The sequence below is a fragment of the Vanellus vanellus genome (assembly GCF_965231255.1).
Source record: "Vanellus vanellus genome assembly, contig: HAP1_SCAFFOLD_35, whole genome shotgun sequence".
NCBI classification, from domain to species: Eukaryota; Metazoa; Chordata; class Aves; order Charadriiformes; family Charadriidae; genus Vanellus; species Vanellus vanellus.
In genome coordinates, this window is record NW_028128889.1 from 1,257,768 (window position 1) to 1,281,397 (window position 23,630).

At 50.2% G+C, this 23,630-nt stretch overlaps 3 protein-coding genes across 3 annotated transcripts; 1 reads left to right on the top strand and 2 right to left on the bottom strand.

Moving 5' to 3' along the window:
- Positions 1-734: 734 nt before the first annotated feature.
- On the top strand, positions 735-1,724 carry LOC309683912 (olfactory receptor 5AP2-like; the record flags this gene model as incomplete). Its single annotated transcript, XM_082499894.1, has 1 exon — positions 735-1,724. The coding sequence occupies one exon, from the start codon at positions 735-737 to the stop codon at positions 1,722-1,724; it is 990 nt and encodes a 329-aa protein (XP_082356020.1).
- A 7,683-nt stretch (positions 1,725-9,407) lies between these two features.
- LOC309683913 (olfactory receptor 10AG1-like) lies at positions 9,408-10,433 on the bottom strand (the record flags this gene model as incomplete). The annotated part of the gene is made up of 1 exon (XM_082499895.1): positions 9,408-10,433. One exon carries the CDS (start codon positions 10,431-10,433, stop codon positions 9,408-9,410), a length of 1,026 nt encoding a protein of 341 aa, XP_082356021.1.
- A 10,849-nt stretch (positions 10,434-21,282) lies between these two features.
- On the bottom strand, positions 21,283-22,221 carry LOC309683835 (olfactory receptor 14C36-like; the record flags this gene model as incomplete). The annotated part of the gene is made up of 1 exon (XM_082499833.1): positions 21,283-22,221. One exon carries the CDS (start codon positions 22,219-22,221, stop codon positions 21,283-21,285), a length of 939 nt encoding a protein of 312 aa, XP_082355959.1.
- Between the last annotated feature and the right edge of the window lie 1,409 nt (positions 22,222-23,630).

Genomic DNA, 23,630 nt, shown 5'->3' on the forward strand with positions numbered 1-23,630 from the left:
CACATTTTGACCCGCAATGTGGTTTTCAGCATGCTCTCTGGCAGTCCCCCAGCACAGTGCCTTGGTCATCTGAGGCAGTATCTCCTGACCTGCCCTTTCTCAATGGGAGGGATTTGCCTGTGTTGGGTGGTGGGGAAGGAGTGGGGTGGGAATCCTTTCCTCCTCATGGGAGTGTTTCAGAGAGCTGTGGCCATTCACCTGCGATGTGCGCATCCCTTGCTTTGGAGGAAGGGTGGTGTCTGCCATGACGCATCACACACTGGTTTATTTTGGAGAGTAGGGTTTGTTTTCTCTGGCACACTTTGTCTTTCCTGAGAGCAGTAGGATGTCAGTCCTCAACACCGATAGTGCAATTTGATGATCTTCAAGGTCCTTTCCAACCTAAACCATTCTATGATTCTGTGACTCTATGACTTCCTGGGCATACCCACAGGCATATGAAAGTTCTCTGTTTCTGTGTGAGCAAATGGACATCATAGTTCTATTTCACAGTGAGAAAGAAGAACTTCCATTGGTCAGCTCACCTCTGGAGTCTCCAGGGGGTCTTCTGGGATGAGTGTTCTTTACCCATCAGGAAAAACATTCTTTTTCTGCTTTCGTGAGGCACGAAACACATAAAGCTCATGTGAAGAGAACAATGCCTTACACAAAAAAATGTTGAAGGTAAACACTGAAGTGTGTTTCTCTGTCGTAGCACCTCTTTGTGGAAGCTGAGGAACTGAAAGAAAAACAACATGGAAGAAGGAGAAAGGGACAACAGGACATCATCCATGGATTTTGTGCTGCTGGGAATAAGTGACGTCCCCACGCTCCAGAACCTGCTCTTTCTCCTCTTGCTTATGATCTACTCAGTCACCATGGTTGGGAACATCCTCATCGTTGTGCTGGTGGTGGCAGACCGGCAGCTGCACACCCCCACGTACTTCTTCCTGGGCAATCTGTCCTCCTTGGAGACCTGCTACAGCTCCACCATCCTGCCTCGGTTGCTGGCCAGCTTCCTGACTGGGGACAGCAGCATCTCTGCACACGGCTGCCTGGCTCAGTTCTACTTCTTTGCTTCCTTTGCCACTGCTGAGTGTTACCTGCTGGCGGCCATGGCCTATGATCGGTACTTGGCCATACGCCAGCCCTTGCTCTATGCAAGCCTCATGACCTGGAAGGTCTCTGTACACCTGGCAGCTGCCTCTTGGCTATGGGGATCACTGCTGCTGGTGGTAGTCACAGTTGTCTTATCCCCGTTGCAGTTTTGTGGCCCCAAGGCCATTGACCACTTCTTCTGTGATTTTACCCCATTGCTGGAGCTTGCCTGCAGTGACACCAGAGCAGTCACAATTGTTACATTCATATTTGGCATCCTGGATGCAGTTTTTCCCTTCCTTTTCACACTGGGCTCCTATGTGTGCATCACAGCTGCCATCCTGAGGATCCCATCCAGCATCAGTAGAAAAAAGGCCTTCTCCACTTGCTCTTCTCACCTCACTCTCGTCACCATTTTCTGTGGCACCCTTATCCTTGTCTACATGGTGCCGAGAAAAGCCCCTCTGAGGCAGCTCAATAAGTTTTTCTCTTTTTTCTACACCATCCTCACACCCCTGGTCAACCCCCTCATCTACAGCCTGCGGAACAGGGAGGTCAGGGAGGCACTCAGGAAAATCATGAGGAAAGCCCTGGTCCTCACCCAGAGCTCATGGTCCCCTGTTGACACAGGCAAAAGACACTTCTAGCTCCTTTGAAAGCTCTGGATACCGGCTGGCTCTTCAGAAGTGTGTGCCACTGAGACCGCTCGTGGAGTGGTGAGTGAAGAAAGCAAAAGGTCTTTGGGAAGAAATATCATGGTTTAATTAACAGTCTAGAAAATGTCACGGGTTTGATTTTCCTTGTTAATAAACACCATGTGGGAAGTACTGAAGTGTCAAGGTTGTCTTTTCTGGAAGGGTCAAGAAAAGATATTTGCCAAGTTTGTGAATACTTACAAGGGCCATTATGAGGCCATCTTTCTCACTGTGGGTTCCGGGGATGGTAGTCACGTGGTGCGCATCCCCCCAGTGGTGCACATTTCAGGAGCATGAGGCTCGCATGGCAGCCACTAACAAAGGTCTACCTTCACTGCAATGCCAAGGAAAAATGGGCCATTCCTATTGGGTGGCTCACATGGGTTACAGCCATGCACATCTCCTCCTGCCCCTGGGCAGGCCCTGCTGCAGGCATGCCTCAGGATCCACCTGGGGATGCAGCAGCTCAGCAGCTGAGTGAGAAGCCTTTGCTTCTCTTGCTGCAAAGATAGGTTCTCCACCTCTCCGGCTGGAGTGATTCAAGCAGTTCCTCTTTATGAGGGCTAAAACAAGATCATCTCCTGCATCTCCCTCCCTCCACCTTTCCCTCCCCTCTTCCCAGGGAAATGAGCAAGTCCCTGCTCCAGCTGTGCTCCTCTGGCTCCAGCTCAAGGTCTTCTCTCTTCACTGGGACACTCACTCCCTTGCCCCATCTCCTCCATTTGTGGAGGATCAGGCTTTCCACCTCAGCCCTCCTTCCCCACTGGAAAGCTTTGACCCAGTGTAGGGGGTCTGGCTGGGATGGAGCTCATTTTCTTCATAGCAGCCCGTAAGGTGTTGTGTTTTGGATTGGGGACCAAAACCATGTTGATAACACCCCCCTGTTTTAGCTTTTGCTGAACAGTGTCTGCACAGCATCAAGACCATCTCTCATTCTCACACTGCCCTTAGAGTGCAGGTTGAGAGTGCACAAGAAGTTTGGAAGGGACACAGCAAGGAGAGACAGATATTCCATGCCATATAGCATCATACCAAGGAAGAAAAATGGAGGGCAGGTGGTTTTTTTTGGTGGGTAGCCATTTCTTGGGGACTGCCTACCATTGGTGTGCTTGTGGAAGGTGCATCACTTGTTATTTGGGGGGGGTTGTTTATTGTTTTGTTTTTCTTTCTTTCTTCTTCCTATTTCCTTTGCCTACTATTTATTATCTTGACCCCTGACTTTTCTTCTTCCTAGTCTCTGCTCTCATTCCACTGGGGTGAGGGGTAAGTGAGGGAGCGGCTGTGTGAGGCTTCACTGACAGCCATGATCAACCCACCCCACCCAGTTTATCCAGGGCCGAGGGCAGGGATGGTCATTGCACCCTGGTTCTCCACAGATCTCAACTTTTTCAGTGGCCTGTGCTACGGGAGCCAGTATGTCAATGGCCTTTGCCTCCAGGGCACACTGCTGACTCCTCCTCAGCTCCTTCACCAGTACATGTGTCTTTTCTCCTCTTCTCCCTGTGACTGTGGGGATAAGTTCACAGTACATCTGGGATCCATTAGACACAAATGTTGGTTTTAAATGCTGCCTTCTATGTGAGCAGGGGCTGCAGAGATGCTGCATGAGCTCCTCATTGGCTCTTTAGGCTGCCACATGTATGACAGGGCTGATGGCATCTATCGTTCCTCTGGAAAGGAGTCTGGAGGGGTGAGGAGAGGATGGGGATTGTGCACGCTCCCTGGGGTGGGCAGTGAATGGAGACTCAGAAGAGTGATCACCGTACAGAGCCAGGTCTCATGGAGAAGGAAGCAAGGTGCAAAAGGTGGACAAGAGATGAGCTGGTCTGTGCCACAGTCCCTGGACACCCTGGGGAAGCTGCCCCGGGGCAATGGGGAGCAAACCAGCCCCGCACCCTGACCACTTCCACCTCTGGCCATACACCCCAGGCCTAGGGAGGGACCTTTGCTGCACGGCCAGTTCCATCCTCCTGCTGGGCTCAGTGCCTGCAGGGGGCATGGCCAGACCTGTGCAATCTCTCCTGGCCTAGATGCTGCCAGACCCTGCAGCAGAGCTGTCTGCACACACCAACGTGGGATTCAGCTGGGGTTGGGCAGGGGCAGGCACTGGTGGGGGGCAACAAACAGGGGACTACTTGGGGAAGAAAGAAAAAGGGCTGCGATGGGGACTGTTTGGGGGTGACATTTCTCCAGCCCTGAATGCACCCTGGTCCATGTGGTGTTGGAGGCCATGTGGGGCAGTGGGAAACCTCCACACTGGACACAGCAGTCCTGATGTGGTTCCCAGAGGGAAAGCATCACTGCTCTTTCCCTGCTGCCTCTGAATTTGCTAATGCAGCCCAGAATGCTGTTGGCATTCCCAATCCTAAGGGCACGCTGCTCCCTCCTCTCCCACTTGCTGTCCACCCACCCTCTTTGCAGAGCTGCCTTCCAGCCAGTCATCCCCAGCCGGGCCTGTTGCATAGTGTTGTCCCAGTGCAGTGGCAAGGGGAACATGGCATTTGCTTTGGATAAACATATTCCACCCAGGCAGCCCCTTTCACCAAGCCGTCAAGGACTACTGCATCCACCTCACCCCCCATCCAAAGGGCCCATCGTGTTGTTGTAAAAGGCATTCAGGTTGGTCAGGCACAGTTTGCCGTTGTTGAGGTAATGCTGACAGTTCCCAATCCCCTTCTTGACCATCAAGGTCTTGGGCATGGCTTCCAGGAATATTTGGTCCATAACCTTCCTGGGGACATAGGTCAGGCTGATTAGACTGTAGTTCCTTGAATTTCCTCTTGGCTCTTCATGAAGATGGGTGGGATGTTTGCCTTCTGCCAAGCATCAGGAACCTCCCTGAGTGCCATGGCTTTCCCAGGATTGGAGATGCAGCCACACAATGACTTTGGCCAGCACCTTCAGCACCCTTGGCTGCAACTCTTCATGTCTGTATGAGTGAGAGTCGCGTAGGACCAGTCAGCTCACTGACACTCTCTCCACATCCCCTTGGTCACCAGGCACCCTGCCCCACTCAGCAGTGCCACCACAACTTTTTGATTTCCTCTGGCTGCCAACACTCTTACTGAAGCCCTTCTTGCTCCCCTCTGCCCCACCCAAGCAGTGCCCATCCTGGGGTAAGCTCTGCCCTGTGCCTGGGGAGGGTGGACAGACAAGGACCAGGGAAGGCTGGAAGAAGACAGGACAGCTCTGCAAAAGGCCAAGGGGGAACGCATTGCTGAAGTTGGGGCTTGAACCTGGGGTCATCAGATCAAACTTTCCTAGCTCAGCTCCTTCTGCCCTGCCCCAGGAGCCCTTGTCTTGGTGCCAGCCCTGCCTGAGCTCAGACAGGCATGCGAGAGGTGTGCTCCTCAGGGAGATATTGTGACTAGTCCCAGCTAAACCCCACAGATGGGACCTGCCCTCTCCCTGCCCATCCCTGGTCCCATCTCTCCAAGGGCACTGGAGCTGCCTCAGGTTCAGGCCATCTTGCACACCTCTCGTGGGATTTTAAATGCCACCATGTCCTGTTCGCTGCAGCCACGTGACACTGACCTTCTGCGGAAGAGCTCACGTACCCATGGTCCCACGGTGCTGGTGGGTCTATCTCAAATATTCCCTCCAGAAGTCCACCACAGGCAAAATGGTCCAGCAGGCCCTCCTCCCACATCAACCCTCTCATCTAGCTGGGTCCATCCCCAGAGGAACAGAGAAATGGCAGGATCTGACAGTCCTCTTTCCAGTGCTGAGGCAGGCACTGGGACAGCGCGGTGCTTCCCCGTGCATGAGCGCCTCACAGGTGCTGAGCGCATCATCTCCCTCAGAGGTGAGTGCAAGACGAGCAATCCCGTGTGGGATTTGACGGGATGGGCAGGGGCAGGCACAACAACGAAAAGGAAATGCAGATGAGGAAAACAAAAATCTAAAAAGAAAATGAAAATCTAAAAGGGGTGGGGTGGGAACCCTAAACTGAGGCTAGAAAAGGCATGTTCCATGGCGGTGGGAACTAAACCCTCCAGCAGAGCACAGGACACACTGCAGAGCAATAAGCCCAAAGGCTGGGATTTCTCCTGCACCTCCTATGTGGCATAAAAGCACAAGATCTTGAATTCAGGTTGGGAGGGGGATGGCCATCACAGGGATTGCTGTCACTGGAGTTGTCAGAGATGGGAGCGTACCAGTGACTCTCTTTGTCTTCTCCAAGAGCCCTAGCCTTCCCTTCCTGCCTCTTCCCAGACCCCTGTCTGTCCCTGTCTGCTCTGGGACGCCCAGCTCTCCCCCTCTTTACCTGCCTGTTCCATCCACCCTCCTCAGGAGCTTTTCTCCTACCGGCTTGTCAGTAGGGCTGGGCATGCTGCTCGATGGGTCTGTGTGTGGCCACATGGGTGAACATGTGCTTCTCCCATACAAATTGTGTCTGTCCTCTCCACCTCCTTCCCTCTCAATAAAACCACATTGAAAGTGAACACCATTTGGCTACGTAAAAATGTGGACAATGTTGTTCCCTATACCCACAGCCAAGCTGTGCAGTTGTGACCAAAACCAATTTGGTTTCTTCTCCCTGTGGCCACCTCCCACGCCTTCCAGCTCATGTCCTGCTTCTCCTCACATCCTTGTGTCATGGGCCATGTTGTGACAGACACTCACCATTTCAGGAAAGATCACCACATGCACGGGCAATGAAAACGTGTCTGCTTTGGTCTGCAACGAGCTCTGCCCTTTCCTAGGAGGCCTTTGTACCAGCAGCAACTGCTGTGCTGTGCCCATCCTCAGTGCTACATGGACAGCTGGGGAGAGGGCAATGGAGCTCCCTGTTTTAATGGACAGTGTTCCGCACAGGGACACTGCCAAGCCCCAAACAGCCATGCACCCAACTGCTTCCATTTTTCACGGCAGTGTTTGCAGCACCATCATCATGGCAGTGTTGCAAATTTTCTTGCTGAAGCCACAGGACCAGCAATGTTGAGCTGGGAGAGACTTTCCAGGATCCATCCCTGCCTTGCCCCTGAGGAGGATTTTCTAGTGCAGGAGTGAGTGAAAAGCCCTCTGAGCAACTGCATTCTATTAATTCTACAGGAGACACAGGGGGATGTGAAAGGCCCATGAAGTGTTGGTGTTGTGTGTGGCTGCTGATACAGTCAGTGCTTTCTCACTGTAGTGCAGGGTTGGGGTTCACACCATCATTCGGTTGTGTTTTCAGGCCAGGAAAGCATGTTCTTCAGCACTGTACCACTGACGTGAGGGTGGCTGATCCCTGTGCACACACAGGGTTACTTGTCTACAATGAATTTCACCTGCCGTGTGATTGCGTAGTCATTCAGTCTTAGTAGGTCTTAGGCAGATGCCAGTGCACACCCCTGCAGACCTCCCCTCCACTGTGAGAACTGACCTGTCTGTCCTTCCTTTCTTTTCTTTTCTTTCTCACTTCCTCCCTCCCTCCATCCCTACCTCCCTCCTTCCTCCCCTCTTTCCCTTCTCCCCTCCTCTCCAAGTGTTGTTGCGGAATGGTGAGGAGTCCAGCCCATCCATCAGGCCACTGCAGAGTTGGTGGGGACCAGCTGGTGGAAGCAGGGCAGGCTGTCAAGGAGGAACTTGGAATCACATTCCAGGGAAGCAGACAATGTTTTCGGAAAGCCAAAGCTTCCTCAGACTTGACCCTAGCAGCGGACATCAAGGGTAAGATGGTGAGCTGCTACCACTTCCTTAACATGGAAAGAATTAACAAGGACAGTGTAGGGCTAGCTGCTCAGCTGGGTGGAGAACCTACTAACAGCAGATCCAGATAGGTCTGAAGAACTCAAGGCCTCCTTCTCCCGACTCTTCAACAACATGTCCCAAGCCTTTGTGTGTAGGGTCACATCTCCAGAGGAGAAATACAACCAGCAGTGGATGAGGGTGGGGTCAGGGATTACTTCATGAACTCAGCCCATGCAGGTCTGTGGGGATGAACAGACTTCATGGGAGTGTGTTGACAGCTGCTGCTTTCACTGCGAGGCCATTGTCTGTCACTTTTGGAAAGCCATGGTGATGGGAGAGATCCCTGGTGAGTGGACCCATGGCACATTGCACCCATCTTTGAAAAAGCACAGAAGTTCAACCTGAGGAACCACAGGCTTTGATGAGAGTGTGCCATTGAATGAGTCCTCTGCAGGTGACATTTCTAGTCACATAAGGGAGAAGAAGGTGCCCAAGAATGGTCAGTGTGCTTGTATAGTCAGGGGAAATTATGCCTCACCAGGCTGATTGCCTTCATGATAAACTACCTGTATAGAGGACTAAAGTGGATGTCATTTGCCTCAGCACAGGAAGACTTTTGACACGGTGTCCCTCAATATTCTTGTATTCAAATTAGTACGCTAGAGTCTGGATGGGTAGACAACCAGGTGGGTAAAGCACCAGTTGAGTGATTGGGCTGAGAGAGCATTAATGAAGAGGTCATACCTCCCTGGATGGGCAGCAGAGGGGTCTTTCCTGGACCTTGTGCAGTTTTTAAGTCTTGGCTCTGCAGTGTCCAGATGTGGGGTCTCTAAAATAACTGCCTCCCAGGGCTCTTGTTCTTCTCGCTGACTGCTCTGGTGTTGTGGGTTAACCCCGGTGGGCAGCAAAGCACCACAGAGCTGCTCACTCCTTCCCCCCACCCCTTGTGCCCCCAGTGGGATGGGGCAGGTAGAAACGAAGTATACAAGCAAGAAAACTTGGGTTTGGAATTTTAAAAGATGTTTAATAAGTGAAGGATAAGTGGAAGAAGTGAGAAATAAAGGAAAACAGAGCAAGTGATGCAACAGCAATCACTCCCTACCTCCCACGGGTAGCGGGATGCGCAGCCAGTAGCCGAGACAAAGGTGGCTAAATTCCCGAAAGCTCCCACTTTTCCCTTTTATTACTGAGTATGATGTCATATGGTAGGGATTATCTCGTTGGTTAGTTGGGCTCAACTGCCTGGTTGTGTCCCCTCCCAACCCATTGCACCCTCCCCAGTCTGTTCCCTGACAAGGCGCTGATGCTGTTCAGCAAGAGCTAGAACATCAGCGTGGTACACACTTTGTCTGCACAAAGAGCAGAGAGCCCCCTCACCCCAGAAACTTGCTGGAGATGAACTTTAGTAAGGAAACAGGACAGGCTGGAGAGATCAGTCGCAGGCATGGCCAGACAAGTGTATGATCAGCCAACGGTTTACATGTGACCAGCTCTTTTTAAACCCTTTGCCCTCTGTTTCCCATGTTTTTTCCTCCCCAGCCCACCTTGATCACTTCCTTTCCTTTGCCTTTGGTCCTTTCCTAGACACGCCATGAGGAAGGGGTAGAGGACTTTCAGATCTTTAATTTTCCTACGGTGATTCCATCCAAGGACACTCTGGATACTCAATGGGGTCTAGCAAACGATTTCTCAACCTGAAGGTGGTCATCTTCTTCTCATGGGATGTGTCACCCTCTCATCCCTCTTGACTGCTTTGACTATTTTCCTTTCAAGTTACTGGCAACTTGGGCCGACACAGCCGGAACAAGAGATTTGCAGTCAACTCTCCAGGGGAACTTAGGATGTTCTGGAGTAGGAAGATATCGAGGTGGAGCTATCCGAGATGGCAAGAATGTCCCGGGAGAGCTATCCCCTTCCTGAGGAGGATCATAGCCAGGCAGGACACCAGTTTTCTCTAAGCTAATATGGGACACCTGTGTTCACACAACCAAACACCTTGTGGGGGCTTTTGGTACTGTTTCGGCTTATTTCACAAACTCTGCAGTATCTCTTTCTCCATAGGAGTCTCTTCAGGGCAATACTCACTTCCTTATTCCTCAGGCTATAGATGACAGGGTTAAGCACGGGGGTCACAGCTGTGTAAAACAGGGCAAGGTATTTGTCAGTGTCTGCAGGGTCTCTTGACCGTCCTTTGAAGTACACAACCATCGTGGAGCCATAGAAGAGAGTCACCACCCCGAGGTGTGAGGAGCAGGTGGAAAAGGCTTTGCGTCTGCTCAGAACTGAGGGCATTCTCAGGATTGCCCTGACAATTTGCATGTAAGAAACAACTCTCAATGAAAAGGGAAGGACTGCAAAGAGCAGGATGATGGTGTGCAGCACCACTCGGTTCCAGAAAGTGTCTGCACAGGCGAGTTCCAAGAGAGGGGGCACGTCACAGAAGAAGTGATGAAGGCCATGGGAGGCACAGAAGGGCAAAGTGAACACCTGGTACGTCTGCCCTGCCTGTACTGGTATGACAGCCAGCCATGACCCCACTACCAGTGTGACACAGAGCCTCCCATTCATGATGAGGCCATAGTGCAGGGGGCCACAGATGGCTACATAGCGGTCGTAGGCCATGGCAGCCAGGAGAAGGCTTTCGGTGCTTCCCAGCAAAACCAGAAAATACAGTTGGGCAGCACAGCCAAGGAAGGAGATCCTGCCGTCTCCCGTCAGGAAAGCCAGCAGCATTTTTGGCAGCGTGATGGAGATATAGCAGATTTCCAGGAAGGATAAGTTCCTCAGGAAGAAATACATGGGGCTGTGGAGGTTTGGGTCTACCAAAGTGATGAGCACGATGAGGCCATTCCCTACGAGGACCATGAGGTAGATGATCAGGAAGACTGTGAAGCACAAGTCTTGCAGGTTGGCCTGGCCAGAAAATCCCAGAAGAAGAAATCCAGGTCCGGCTGTGTGATTCTCCAAGCCTTTTCTTTGGGGCATTTTCTGTCTACAGAGCAATGCAAACAACAAGCTCACTGGACAGTGGCAGTGGCCCATCCACCATCACACACCCCTCAAGCACAGCAAAAGACTGCAGACGCCTGCGCAGGTGTGACTGCAGTGTTAGCAAAGCCCCAACAAGATCTGCATGGCTGTACGGGAGTCTACCACCAGGTGCTTGTTGAGAAAGGGCTTCTAAGGAGAAAACAGAACAGAGATGTTCAGTCCAAATGATGGAGTTTGGCAGTATGGACTGGAAAAATGTGTCTTTCCTTCTTGAGGGGAGATGTTCTAAAAAGCGTTGTCTGGTGATAGATGAGGGAAGGGAAGGGAAGGGAAGGGAAGGGAAGGGAAGGGAAGGGAAGGGAAGGGAAGGGAAGGGAAGGGAAGGGAAGGGAAGGGAAGGGAAGGGAAGGGAAGGGAAGGGAAGGGAAGGGAAGGGAAGGGAAGGGAAGGGAAGGGAAGGGAAGGGAAGGGAAGGGAAGGGAAGGGAAGGGAAGGGAAGGGAAGGGAAGGGCAACACCAGATTTAACTCTTAGATTGTAGTGAGAGAGATTTACCTCAGCTCTTCTGAGACATATGAACTCATCTCCTGAAGCTCTGTCCACACACGGTGAGCAGGGAGACATGCTTTGGATCCAAATTTTTCATTTCTACATGGCTGACAGGTGAACTCTATCAGAAAGAAAACAAACTTCTCTCTGTCCATGAATCAGAAACACTGATGGGGCATTTCAACACGGCAGAAAAGGTGCTATTTGTGCATCTATCCCAATCCCTCAGGGTGCTAAAAGGAGCCACTGTGCAACACTGTCTCAAAGAGCTTTCAATGCATCCCAAAACGAAGGTGATCAAAGGCAGAAGAGTGGAGATTAGAGGGTGATCTCCCAAGGTATGTGGTTTTCCTGAAAAGGTCAGGCTTTTATGACTTCTGAAGGAGCTCTGTGCAGTTCCCTGTTCCTGACCTTGCTGCTCTGTCGCATGGATTTATGGCAGTTTACCGAGGCCTCGGTCGCTCTGATGCCAAGGCAGAGATGTTTCCCAGGCCCCTGGAAGCCCTTGCAGAGCTGAGCGATGCTCTCATTGACTGGGAAACTGAGCCTTCCCCTCTGCATTTCCCACAGCACACGGACTTCTCGTGGATCACACCAGAAGAACGTGAGCCATTAACAAGCAGCTCTGTAGTAGCAGGTTGCTTCTTGTGAATAACAGACTCAAACAAAGGTTTTTTAAAAGTTTCGATTTGATGTGGAGAAGGCATGTTCTCTTCCAGCGCTGAGGGTGCTGGCTGAGTCTCTGCAGCTCTCGCTAACTGCCTTCCAGAAGTTGTCTTAAACTCTGATGTATCAATAATGAGAAGAGCTGGTTAGAAAACATGTCATAAAAGCGTTCCCATTAGCCAAATGAAAAACACACCCTGTTTTGTCCAAGAGGTCGCTTGAATTCACAGACACCCAGTCTTAAGAGCATAATTATTTTTTTTGTTGTTTTTAATATTCTCTTCCTACTGTTCCTGCCTATTTTGGTGAGTTTTATCTATGGAGTCCTCTTAGAGCTGCCCTTTGAAATCTCCAAGAGAAAATCAGGGTTTATGTGAGGGAAAAGTGACCACGATCTCTTTCCTAATCTCACAACTTATGCACGCCAATGCACAGGAGCATTAAATACTTTTTATTTCCTGAAATACTGTCAGATATTGCATTTAGTGTACACAAGTTTTTAACAGAAAGCAACCGCTTATAGGCAGCTTTTCCATAATCAGCATTGTCTGCTCCTTTCACTCCCCTCCCCCACCCAACCCTACAGCATCTTCTTTCTCAGCGCTTCACAGGATCACGCACAGTGCATGGTTTGGACTGGCTTTGGCGTGGGAAACTGCTGGAGGACTCTTTACCCGGGGACTGTCTCAGCAGCAGCGTTTCTCCAAGCTGAACCAAACCTGCTCCTCTGAGCCCAGCCGAGCCCCACAGATGCCTGCAGCTGCCGTGGCAGTGGCTGTGCTGCCACGGGCTCTCAGCACTTCAAAGCGTGCCAAAAGGGAGTTACCATTGTCAGAAGCCACAATGCAGGGACACGCTCCTCACTCCATGATGTTGCGGGGGAGACGGTGCGGACCTCTCTTCCTTTCTGTCATTTCCCTGGAAAACACCTGGATGGGGTTCCCCGGACTCTGCCACTCCTGTTCCCACCTGGTTATAAGTCAGTGAAGAACCCCAGGAGAGAAGACAGCAATGCTGGCGCGACCAGTGCTCCTCCCCAGACACCCACAGCATCATTATCAACTTGAGAAAGACTGTCAGAAAAATGATTAGAAGGGTCTGAGCAACTTCCAGAACATGACTTCTGAAAACAGAGAAATTGAGAAATGAGATTTAGCTGCTCAAAGGAAAACTGCTAAGCTTGTAAGAAGGGGGGGCCGGGGGGAGGGGAGGGGAAGGCAAGAAAGGAGCAGTAAAGAAGCAAATTCAATCTGTGTTTAGCTTTAGTTTGCAGAAATGGAAAAGGCTGCTCTGCAACACCTCCTCCCTGGGCCTCTACCTTGGGTGTGCCCTGTATTAGCTCCAAGGAGAGATGGTCTTGAGAGGTCAAACTCCAATTGCTCACGCTGTTGGAACTCAGGTTCACCTCCAGAGGGTGTAGAGAGAAAGCTCAATTTGGAGGTTCATGGGAAGGTAAGAAGGCCTGTGTCACAGAATCACAGAACCACAGAATGGTCAGGGTTGGAAGGGACCTCTGGAGATCATCTAGTCCACCCCCACCACCCCAGAGCAGGGTCACCTACAGCAGTTGCACAAGACGGTGTCCAGGTGGGTTTTGAATGTCTCCAGGGTAGGAGACTCCACAACCTCTCTGGGCAGCCTCTTCCAGTGCCACTTCTTCTCTGCCACCCTCAAAGAAAAGAAGTTCCTCCTCATTTTAAGATGGAACTTCCTATGTTCAAGTTTGTGCCCGTTACCTCTTGTCCTGTCACTGGGCCCCGCTGGAAAAAGACTGGTCCCATCCCCCAACACTCTCACTTTAAGTATTTATAAGCATTAATAAGATCCCCCCTCAATCTTCTTTTCTCTAGACTAAAAAGACCCAAGTCCCTCAGCCTTTCCTCGTAGGAGAGATGTTCTAATCCCCTAATCATCTTTGTAGCCCTTTCATGTAGTCCTTTCAGGGCACTGCACATATCTATGTTTGGACAGATTACTGTGGCCCCAGGGCCCCCCAAACGGATGAGTGTGTCTGACCAAGGCAGCCTTGTGTGGCTATATAGGGGAGAGCTCCCAGGGGAGAGCATCTCCTGCCCTTGAGTGAGGTTCATGCAGTCCTTGATTTCTACCTCTGAAACTACGCATGGGTTCAGCCCTGCCGTTCAGCCAGTTCTTCACGCAGCACACCATGTACCTGGACAAGTTGTCCAGAAGGATGCTGTGAGGGAAGCTATCAAAAGCCTTATGAAAATCCACAACTACATCCCCCACTTTCCATTCATCCACTAGGTAGGTGACCTTACTGTGGGCCGTGGTGAATCGCTTGTTTCTCTTGATGTTAACTCCTTCTCCCAGGTGGGCATTGGGGCTCTAGACAGCCACCAGTTCAGGCTGGGCTCTTCACTGTCCAAGAAGGGCACTCTGTGCAGCAGAGCTGAGATAGTTTCCTAGCAAAGTCCGAGATAATAAGAGGAGGAGAAAGCCTAAGCTCTGACTCCATGAAGAGCAAGTAGAAGTGTTGGAAGTCGTCTGGCCAAAGATTCCTTATGACAGGGGAATCCTTTCCCACCATTATCACTGGATGGAACTCTATGGACATTTCCTGAAGTGTTTGAGTGCAAAAAGCCCAAAGAAAGTCGTTTAGTTTCCACACCGTGCCTTCCTGGTGGGCCTTCCTGGTGACTGTGCCTGGGTCCAAGCTCATCACAGTGCTTGACCCAGCCATGAGACTTCTCTTGCCTATCACCTGCACAGACAGATGGGACCTCACAATCTACATCCAAGCCATTTTCCTTTTTCTGGCCTGTGAGTTTCTCAGACAGAACTGGCTTCATAGTCACCTTCACAGATACCTGCCTGTTACGCAGCTGTGAGATTGTGATGCACAACTGACATAAGTGGAACTTCCTCACCATCACGCACCCTGTCACCTACAAGCTGATCTGACATCTCATCTCACATTCACCTTCCAGCACCATGTGACTACTCCGGGGCATCACAGTCTCTGCATTCACTCTTCCTCCCAGGGAAAAACAGCTCCGAGTGAGGGTGAGAGGACAGGTGGAAGGTTAGGGGTTTGGAGGGAGGGTGCTGGGGCTTAGGGGGTTGGGGTTTCTGTTAGCAGTTTGCGTTCAGGAGAACCCGAAATTCTGGTGAGAATTTCTACTTTGTGCTCAGGGTAGGGCGAGGGGTAAGAGCTTCCCTTTTAGGGTTGGGGATCAGGGTGAGGCTCAGGGTGAGGGTTTGGGATTGATCTTTGGGCTTCTTGTAATTGATGTGAGTACTGGTCAGCTTTGTGGGTTAGGGGGTGGGGTTAGGGCTGGAGGTGAGGGCCAGGGTTAAGGCTAGCATGGCATGAGTAGGGACCTCACAGACAGCAACCAAGTGCTGTCCCTCTCACACACCTCTCCTTTGAAGTTCCCTCCACTCCCTTCTCTCTGATGAAACCCTCACTCTTCTTGAGCACCTCACAATGCTGCTTCTTAGCAACCAGCTTCCTCCAGTAGAAATGACATCCCAACCTACTCTCCAGAAAGGACACTTTTGCCTGCATCTTCCTCTTGCCTGCCCCTAACCTCTCAGCTCATCTCCCTGTCCTTTCCCTCCAAAACCTCACAATCCCTCTCATCCTTCTACCTCCTGGGAAACATGAGTGAGGCTTAGGAGAGGGGTTGAAGAGGAAGGGAGGTCGAGGGACAGGATGAGGGAGTTGGGTTATGGTTTAGGCTTGAGGCATCTGAGGGTTTCAGCTTTGGCATTAGTGTTCAGGGAAGGGCTAAAGATGAGAGGTCTCGGATAGGTGTAAGTGTTAGGGTAGAGGCAAAGGTCTGAGGTGAGCTGGGCAGTGCCAGGTCTGAGAAGCAAAGGGGTGTAGGCACTCTGCGTGCTTCTGCCCTCATGGTGACCAGAAGGAAACCTCAGCTCCTGGTGACCAAAAGCATCACCATTTCAATGGTCTGGGGATCAGCACTGGGCCCCTCGGCTTGACAGGGCACATCCAAGGGGCTACACGACACAGGACATCTCTGCCTCCTTTCTTTGTCATCCCAAAATCGCAGCCTCTGAGTTCGTGCTCCAATCAGCCCCCAGGGAAGCCCGCTTCAATTCCCTGAAACAGCTTCATCACCCACAGCCTCAGCAGACCCTGCTAAACCTCCAAGCCTCTTTATTCCTGCCATGGCCCTCCACTCCCTGTGACTTTCCCCTGGGAGCTTGTTGGTGTGCAGCGACTGTTGTGTGTAGTTGCAGAGGGACTTTCTTAGAAGAGACTCTTTGAGGAAGAGTTTTGCTAAGTGCTAACAAGCGCATGATGGAACACAGGTTCTTTTGTTTCTCAGTGGTAACTCAGTATTGATTTCCACATTGACAAGTGATTTTTCATTTGACTGTCAAATGTTGCCCACAACACCCCAAAATCATTTGCTAGAGGTGGGCATGGGATCAGGAGGCAGAGGCAGCCAGGTAGATGTGACCACAGGAAGATGGGCAGGGAGATCACGAGAGACATGAGTTGGTGACAAGGCTCTGGGCTGGGAATTTGGCCAAGAATGGATGTTGAGCTCTGCCTGAGAACCTGAGAAATTTTGTCAACGTTTGAAAAGCTGTGAGCACTTTGTCACTCGCTGCAGTGATTGAATACTTCTACTAAAACTAATAAATTTTCCCCGAGTCATGTCAAATGGAGAATATTAATATATGTTCAGTATTTTTTGGCCATGTCTTCTTTCCTCAGTCGTGAGGATTTTTGTCCTCTCCTTCCACATTGTTTCTTCAGTCACCTCTCACCACTGTGACCTTCAGGGAGTTGCTGCTTTCCCCTTCGTGGAGCTAAAAGCTCTCCTGTCTTCTGGTAGTCTGCTGAATTAACTCTTAAACCAACTTGCAAACTGTGTATATATTAATAATTTCCTCTTCTCTTGTCTAAAGTGTGTCATGTACGGTCCTTGCTTGAGGAAACTGGACCTTATTGGAGGTTTGGACCTGGCATGCAGTTGAGGAGCGTGTTGCTTCTTTTTATTAATTTATTAATTTAATAAGAAATATTGGTTTATCATATACTTGATAAAAATCAATTATAATTTATTGATTAATAATTAATAATTGTATTTTACTTGTGGTTGTTCAATATTAATTACAAACCTGTATCTATTTACAGACAACTCTCAGGTTAAATCAGGTGGGAATTGGTACAAAGAAGCTGTAACAGTGATCTACAGAGTTCAGTGCAGAAATGTGATGTAGGAAAAGAATGCAAGTCCCAGGCGGCCCCCGAGAGAAGTGGTGGGGTTGGGGAGGTGGAGAGGAAAGTTGTACATACGGTGGGGGACCCCGAGGGGACATAGTTTGCTGCCTCTGCAGACTTCCTCAGGAGACCCTCTGCTTCAGTATCAGTTGGAGAAAGCTGCCAGCACTTCTGTACACTGAAAACATAAAATAAAATATGTTTCAAAATTAAAACCAATTTTTTTCTTCAGTTCATATTGAAATCTTCCACTGTAAGTAGACTCCTGAGACCTCTCCAATTAGCTGTACAAGCCTGGAAGCCCTGCAGAAAATCACGGAAGAGATGTTGCTCATTTGGGCTTTCTGCACTTTAACGAGCCCCATGGTGTATTTGGAGCTGAGCCCGTGAACCTCAGATACTGAGAGTGAACAACCTGTCCAGGAGTTAAAGTCAGCAGCAAACGCCAAAGTGTCTTGGAGCATTAATTGGCCCCACGGAGGGCCATTCCAGAGCAAGCCTCCCCATGGGTTTGTTAGAGCAGAGGGAAAGATTTGACACAGTTATGATGTACAGTGATTAAAAATGTATTAGTGATTTAAGGTAGATCAAGAGATGGAATTTTAGCAGCACTTAATCATTAACCAATTTAGAGGTTTGCAAAGTGATTTAACAAAATAATTGAACAGCGACTTAGCTACAGATTCGAAGATGGCAAGATTCACACTAACGTCCTATAGAGTATTCCAAATCAATACATATACATATGGGCAAGAGCACACGACTCAAGTTAATACATAATACATGAGGAAAGCATATAAGTACACATGCACAAACCCACACACACAGACAGAGGTCTTTGATTCCTGGAATCAGGAATTTCACAATAGCATATTAGCTATAATGCTCATAATTTCATAATGGCTCTAACGAGCCAACAGGTACTGCTTTTAACTCCTACTTGTACATGGACAAACGGCAGAATATCCACCTCCATAAAGCTAATGTGTATATCACAAACACATAGGTGGGGGGGGGGGGGGGACACAGGCTATCCTGTAGTCACAATTTCCCTTTCCCGAGTTTAGGATAAATACTCACAATGCATCGGTGTTCCTAAGGGGGAAGTAGTTGAGGCTCTAGAGGGATTCTCTCACCCTGGCCTTCTAGTCCTCGGGGTGTCAGCCTGAGCGGCGTCCCCACTCAGGGGAGATCCTGGCCACAGCCCACTGTGATCCAGAAGAGTTCAAATGGTCTTTATGATAATTGCTACTTATAGGATCTGAGATAATTGACTTTCATCATGTACTTTTCCACTCTGAACCAGCTCAGACAATGCAATATTCCAGTACTTTCAACCAGAAAGTACGCAAGCCCAGAAGTTGCAAGGACTTGGGGTCCTGGTATTCCCTTTCTTTGTGGCCACGACCCATATGTTGTGAGTAGTGATGGGTTGTACTTATTATCTCCAAAGTGTAGGACCGTAGGGATCAGGCACACTATTGTGTTCTGGTCTGTTGTGTTCTACCTTTTCTATCTTTCATGGTACACCATTATGTATTGTTCTGATCTACTGTGTTATTTTGTGGCTCAGGTGGGGAGGAAATCTCGGCAAGTACCGAGTGGTCTGGGAGGAGGGGGGTTCCCCACCACAATCTACCCATGACTAACATTAATTTATCTGGTCTGTAGAGCTGCTGTTTTGTTGCCTTTTGTCTCTATGCCTCTAAACTTGGAATGCCTCAGTCCAAGTATAATTTGAGGGAGATTTTGTGTTTGGTTAGTTCCTCAGCATTTTGTTACATGTTATTAAGTCACATTATATACACAGGGATATTTTTGCAGGAATGCAGTTTGTTTAGCCATCCTCCAAACTACAATGTATAAGACAATATTTAACAGCAAGCATAATATAACAGCAGTCAGTAAGATCACGATAGGCTGTAACACCGGGTTTGGTATTCCAGTTGCTGTTAGAGACCATCCAAACAGGATTTCCCACCATCGGTGTTCTGGATATCCATCTCCACTTTTTAACACTCCTTTTTAAGATTGATGTATTTCTTTAACATCTCACTGGACTGTGATAAGAGACTTTGTCCAGTCTCTCATGCTTGTTGTAGAAGGTTGATTAAATCCGGGTGGTGAAGGAGCTGTTTGATTATACTTAGACTCATTCTGATAGGTGTGGGCTGTAGCTCATGATATATCATGTAATCAAAAGACAAATCATCATGAATAGTTATTGGTACAGATAAAGTAAATTCCAACCAACAATCACGGACAAGATGCATACACATAAGTTGATCTGACTGGTTATGTTGTAAGCAAGATCAGCTATCAATAAAGATTCACACAATACAGACACATCCTGTTCCAGTGTCTGATGACAGATTCAGGAATCTCATTTGGGTGAATTTCAAAGTGGCAGATGTTTTGTTCTGTATCTTAACAGATGTCTTCAGCTTCAAGAGTGATACTTTTGCAAATGAAACCTTGTTGGTCTCTCATAATGCATGTGTTGACATCAACTGTTTGCAACTTTCCTCCCTTTGATTGGCCCACGCTCTGTCCTCTAAGGGATAGAGGACAGTTCCATTGTGATTTAGTCCTAATGCAGTGATTGGGTATATAGTGTACACTGAAGCATTGCGTATTGTGAGGATGAAGGCAACAATCTTATAACTTTCCATGTGATAAGCGAAGTTGCAGAGTTGCCAGCATGATTTAAACTGTTTTTCAAATTCTGAGGCATTGTCCCAAATCAATTTACAAGTTTCAGTGGTAGGGTTCCTCCTTCTCTTTCTCCAAGAATGGCTGCTACCATAAGCTGTATCCACAAGTGTGCTCGGATACAACTCAAGGCAAGAGAGGTGTTACCTTGGGTTGCTCTGAGGGCTTTTGCAATTAATTGATGATCATTTTTTTCACTTTCTTCCCAATAAGGTAAAATGTCTGATCAGAGACACTGACTTGCTCCCAAGGTTGATAAAGATGACTGTAGTGGACGTTCCAATTTGGTCAGGTCACTGGTAGTAGCAGTTAGTCTGTTCACTAAGACCTCAGCATCTATGCTATTCCGTACTCCCAATTCTGTCCCCAGTAACGCAGTGCTGTCCCATCATATAAGTTGGGATTGTTTATTATTAAAAGATGGTCCATGTAACCATGCTATGTTGTCAGGAGTGACCAATCAGAGTTATTATCTTCATACGGCAGGACCATGGGGACCAGGCACACTACTGTGTTCCGGTCCGTTGCTCTCCACCTTTTCTACCTTTTGTGTTAGACCATTATGTATCGTTCTGGTCCAGTGTATTATTATATGGCCCAGACCTTGGAAGAACTGCTCTCTCCTGGGCCCTTTCCAGACCAGTCCAGAGCCTCCCTGGCTCTCCCCCACCTCCCCTGCCCTCCCCCCAGCCCAGCAGAGCAGCCCAGTCTGGGCTGGCCCCACAGCAGCGCTGGCCACAGGGTACTGCGGGGTTCTGGGCACTCCCCCCACAGCCCCAGTCCCTCGGAAGGCCACAGCAGCTGCTGGCGGGCAGAGCGGGCTCTCAGCCTCCCCACCAGCCCAGGGCTGGAGCTGGCCCCAAGTGCCAGCAGACCCCGCTCACTCTCGGCTCTCCTGCATTCAGCTGCGGGGCATCCCCCGCCCACACTGCCTCTGTCCCGCTTGGCCTCCCCGCCTGCCCTGCTCCCCAGCACAGCACCAGAGTCCTGGGGCTCCTCAGGCAGCCCCCCCACCTCTCCAGTCTCCCTCCCCTGGGCCCGCTGCATCTTCACTGCCTCCCACGGCACGGCACAGTCCTGCTTTGTGGGCACCTGGTTTGGTGCTTTCTCCTGGAGGGACTTAATCTTGAGGCTGTTTCACCTTCTCAGTCTCCATTCCTTTCGCACCCCAGAGGACATGGAGTGTCCCCATCCTCACCTGACCACTCCAGATTCCTTTCCACATGGACTGACATCTGCCATCCGCCCCACCATACCTGTGACAGCCTGAGGAGGGTAACAAGGAGGTCCTGCATGATCTCTCCTGCACCTCAAAGCGACTAAGACAGCCTTCAACTGTTAGGTGTCTTAAAGATCTCAGTGATACCATGATTTTTTTCCCCCAAACACAAGGAGAAAACAAGGTGGAAAGACACTTGGAATGTCCATTACCTTGGGTTTTGTTTTACAGCAACTGAATCAAGGAGACCCCAGCCTTCAGGCACCACACTCGGGACATCCCCTTTTTTTGCAGAGATGCTATTAGGGAGGCAAGAGGTGACACATACTTCTTCAAGGATCACACATGACAGGACAGAGCATCAAGGGAAGTGCTGTGATCCCAAACAATTACCTCTAAGTATAATTATCTGAGAAAAGGAATACAGAGGTCTTCCTAAAATACTTTCCAGGTACTACACAGAGAAGGGGAAGAGAATTACTGTTGATGGTGGAAGACCCCTTGGATCAGTCTCCTCAGGGCATCCTTGAGCTCCTGGTACCTCATGCTGTAGATGAGAGGGTTCACTGCTGGAGGCACCACAGAGTACACAACGGCCATCACCAGATCCAGGGATGGTGAGGAGATAGAGGGGGGCTTCAGGTAAGCAAAAAATGAAGTGCTGATAAAGAGGGAGACCACAGCCAGGTGAGGGAGGCACGTGGAAAAAGCTTTGTGCCTCCCCTGCTCCGAGGGCATCCTCAGCACAACCCTGAATATCTGCACATAGGAGACCAAAATGAAAACAAAACACACAGAGAATAAACTAGCACTAAGTACAAGATGCCCAGATTTCCTGAGATAGACTATGTCTGTGCAGGAGAGCTTGAGGATCTGGGGGATTTCACAGAAGAACTGGTCCAAGGCATTGCCCTGGCAGAGTGGTATGGAAAATGTGTTGGCCGTGTGCAGCACACCATGAACAAACCCACTGCCCCAGACAGCTGCTGCCATGTGGACACAAGCTCTGCTGCCCAGGAGGGTCCCATAGTGCAGGGGTTTGCAGATGGCAACGTAGCGGTCATAGGCCATGAGGGTGAGAAGATAAAACTCTGCTCCAATCAAGAAGACCAGCAGAAAGACCTGTGCAGCACATCCCCCATAGGAGATGTCTCTGGTGTCCCAGAGGGAATTGGCCATGGCTTTAGGGACAGTGGTAGAGATGGAGCCCAGGTCAAGAAGGGAGAGGTTGAGGAGGAAGAAGTACATGGGGGTGTGGAGGCGGTGGTCGCAGGCGATGGCAGTGATGATGAGGCCGTTGCCCAGGAGGGCAGCCAGGTAGATGCCCAGGAAGAGCCAGAAGTGCAAGAGCTGCAGCTCCCGTGTGTCTGCAAATGCCAGCAGGAGGAACTCAGTGATGGAGCTGCTGTTGAACATTTGTTCCCCCTGAACAGAGGGGCCTGTTGAAGGAGGAAAAGTCAGTGAGGAGTTAGGATAGACACCTCTGAGCAGAGCCTGTTCCATATGTTACAATAAGCTCTGTAGGATAATCAAAGAGAGATCAGAGGAATCCAGGTTTCACAGTGTAGATCTTCAACCTCCACTCCCCAGTTGGACGCCCAGAAGATGGGGTGTCCTTAGCGAAATGTCAGCTTTGTCCCCACCCCATGGACTGCATTACCGAGAGACCCACAGGTGAGAAGGGGGCTGGGGCACCATGGACACATCAGCATGGCAGGACCTGCAGGGTCAGTCACTGAGCTGCTGCTGCATCCCCATCCCAGAGAACCTGACAAAAAGAGCAACAGCAGGAATGGGTGGAGAAGCACAAAGAAATGGCCCAATGGTTCTGCCAAGGCAGGCAAGGCCGGGGATGGACAGAGGGGCGCTCAGGAGAGTCTCTTCTGCCCGAGCTCTGGCCACAGATGAGGCAGCTGCTGCCCTGGATGCCACATCCTTGAGGGCAGAAGCTCACTGGGCAGGCACACAACCCCCTGGTGCACAGGGACCCAGCTCTGATGGACAGCCCTGGGCACCCCTGGCTGCACACCCACCTGCACACCCCTGCAGTCATCCATTGGACAAACACAGTCCTGCTCCTCTGACGGTGCTGCAGGGAAGCCCTGCTCTGGAGAACACCCTTATCCTCCTCTACACTGCAGTGGCAGTGCCCTGCAGCCCGAGACTTACCGTGCAGAGGGCTGTGAAGCTTTCTCCCACAGTGAGCTCTCAGCTGTCCTCCACTCCCAACTGCCTTTAAGCTCTCTCTGCACTGCTCATCTCATCCTTGTGCCTGAAGCTGTTCCCTCAGCCCTGCTGCGCTTTGCAGAGGAGCTGCTCCTGGGCAGAGCTGTCTCTACAGCAGCACCAACTCACCAAGTGCTCCCTCTGTCCCAAGAGCCCGGCCAACTCAGCAGCACAGCACCAGCCCAAGGCATTTTAATGACCCCCCTGGTGGGTTTGGCATGGAGTCCATGAACCTCAGACACTGAGAGGAATTTGAAGAAACCTCTCAAGAAGCCACACTCAGATGAAATCTGCAAACCCAACACTTTCTTGGAGTGTTAATGGGTCCCACTGAGGACCATTACCAACAAAGCCTCCCCAGGGGCTCGTTGGAGCACAAAACTGGAGACAATAATGACAGATAGGGAAAGGAAAATTAAAGGTGGCTCTGATGCTGAGGAAACCTGAATGTGTTACATTGAGCCAAAGGGCCACGCTCTGACCTGCAGCCCCTGGGAAAGGAGATCTTGTCCCTCACCCCTTGCTCAGGGCTCTTCTTGGGGAAGTGTGATGTGGAGACGTGCAATGCTGAGGGAAGGAGTGTGGCATGACACTTCTGG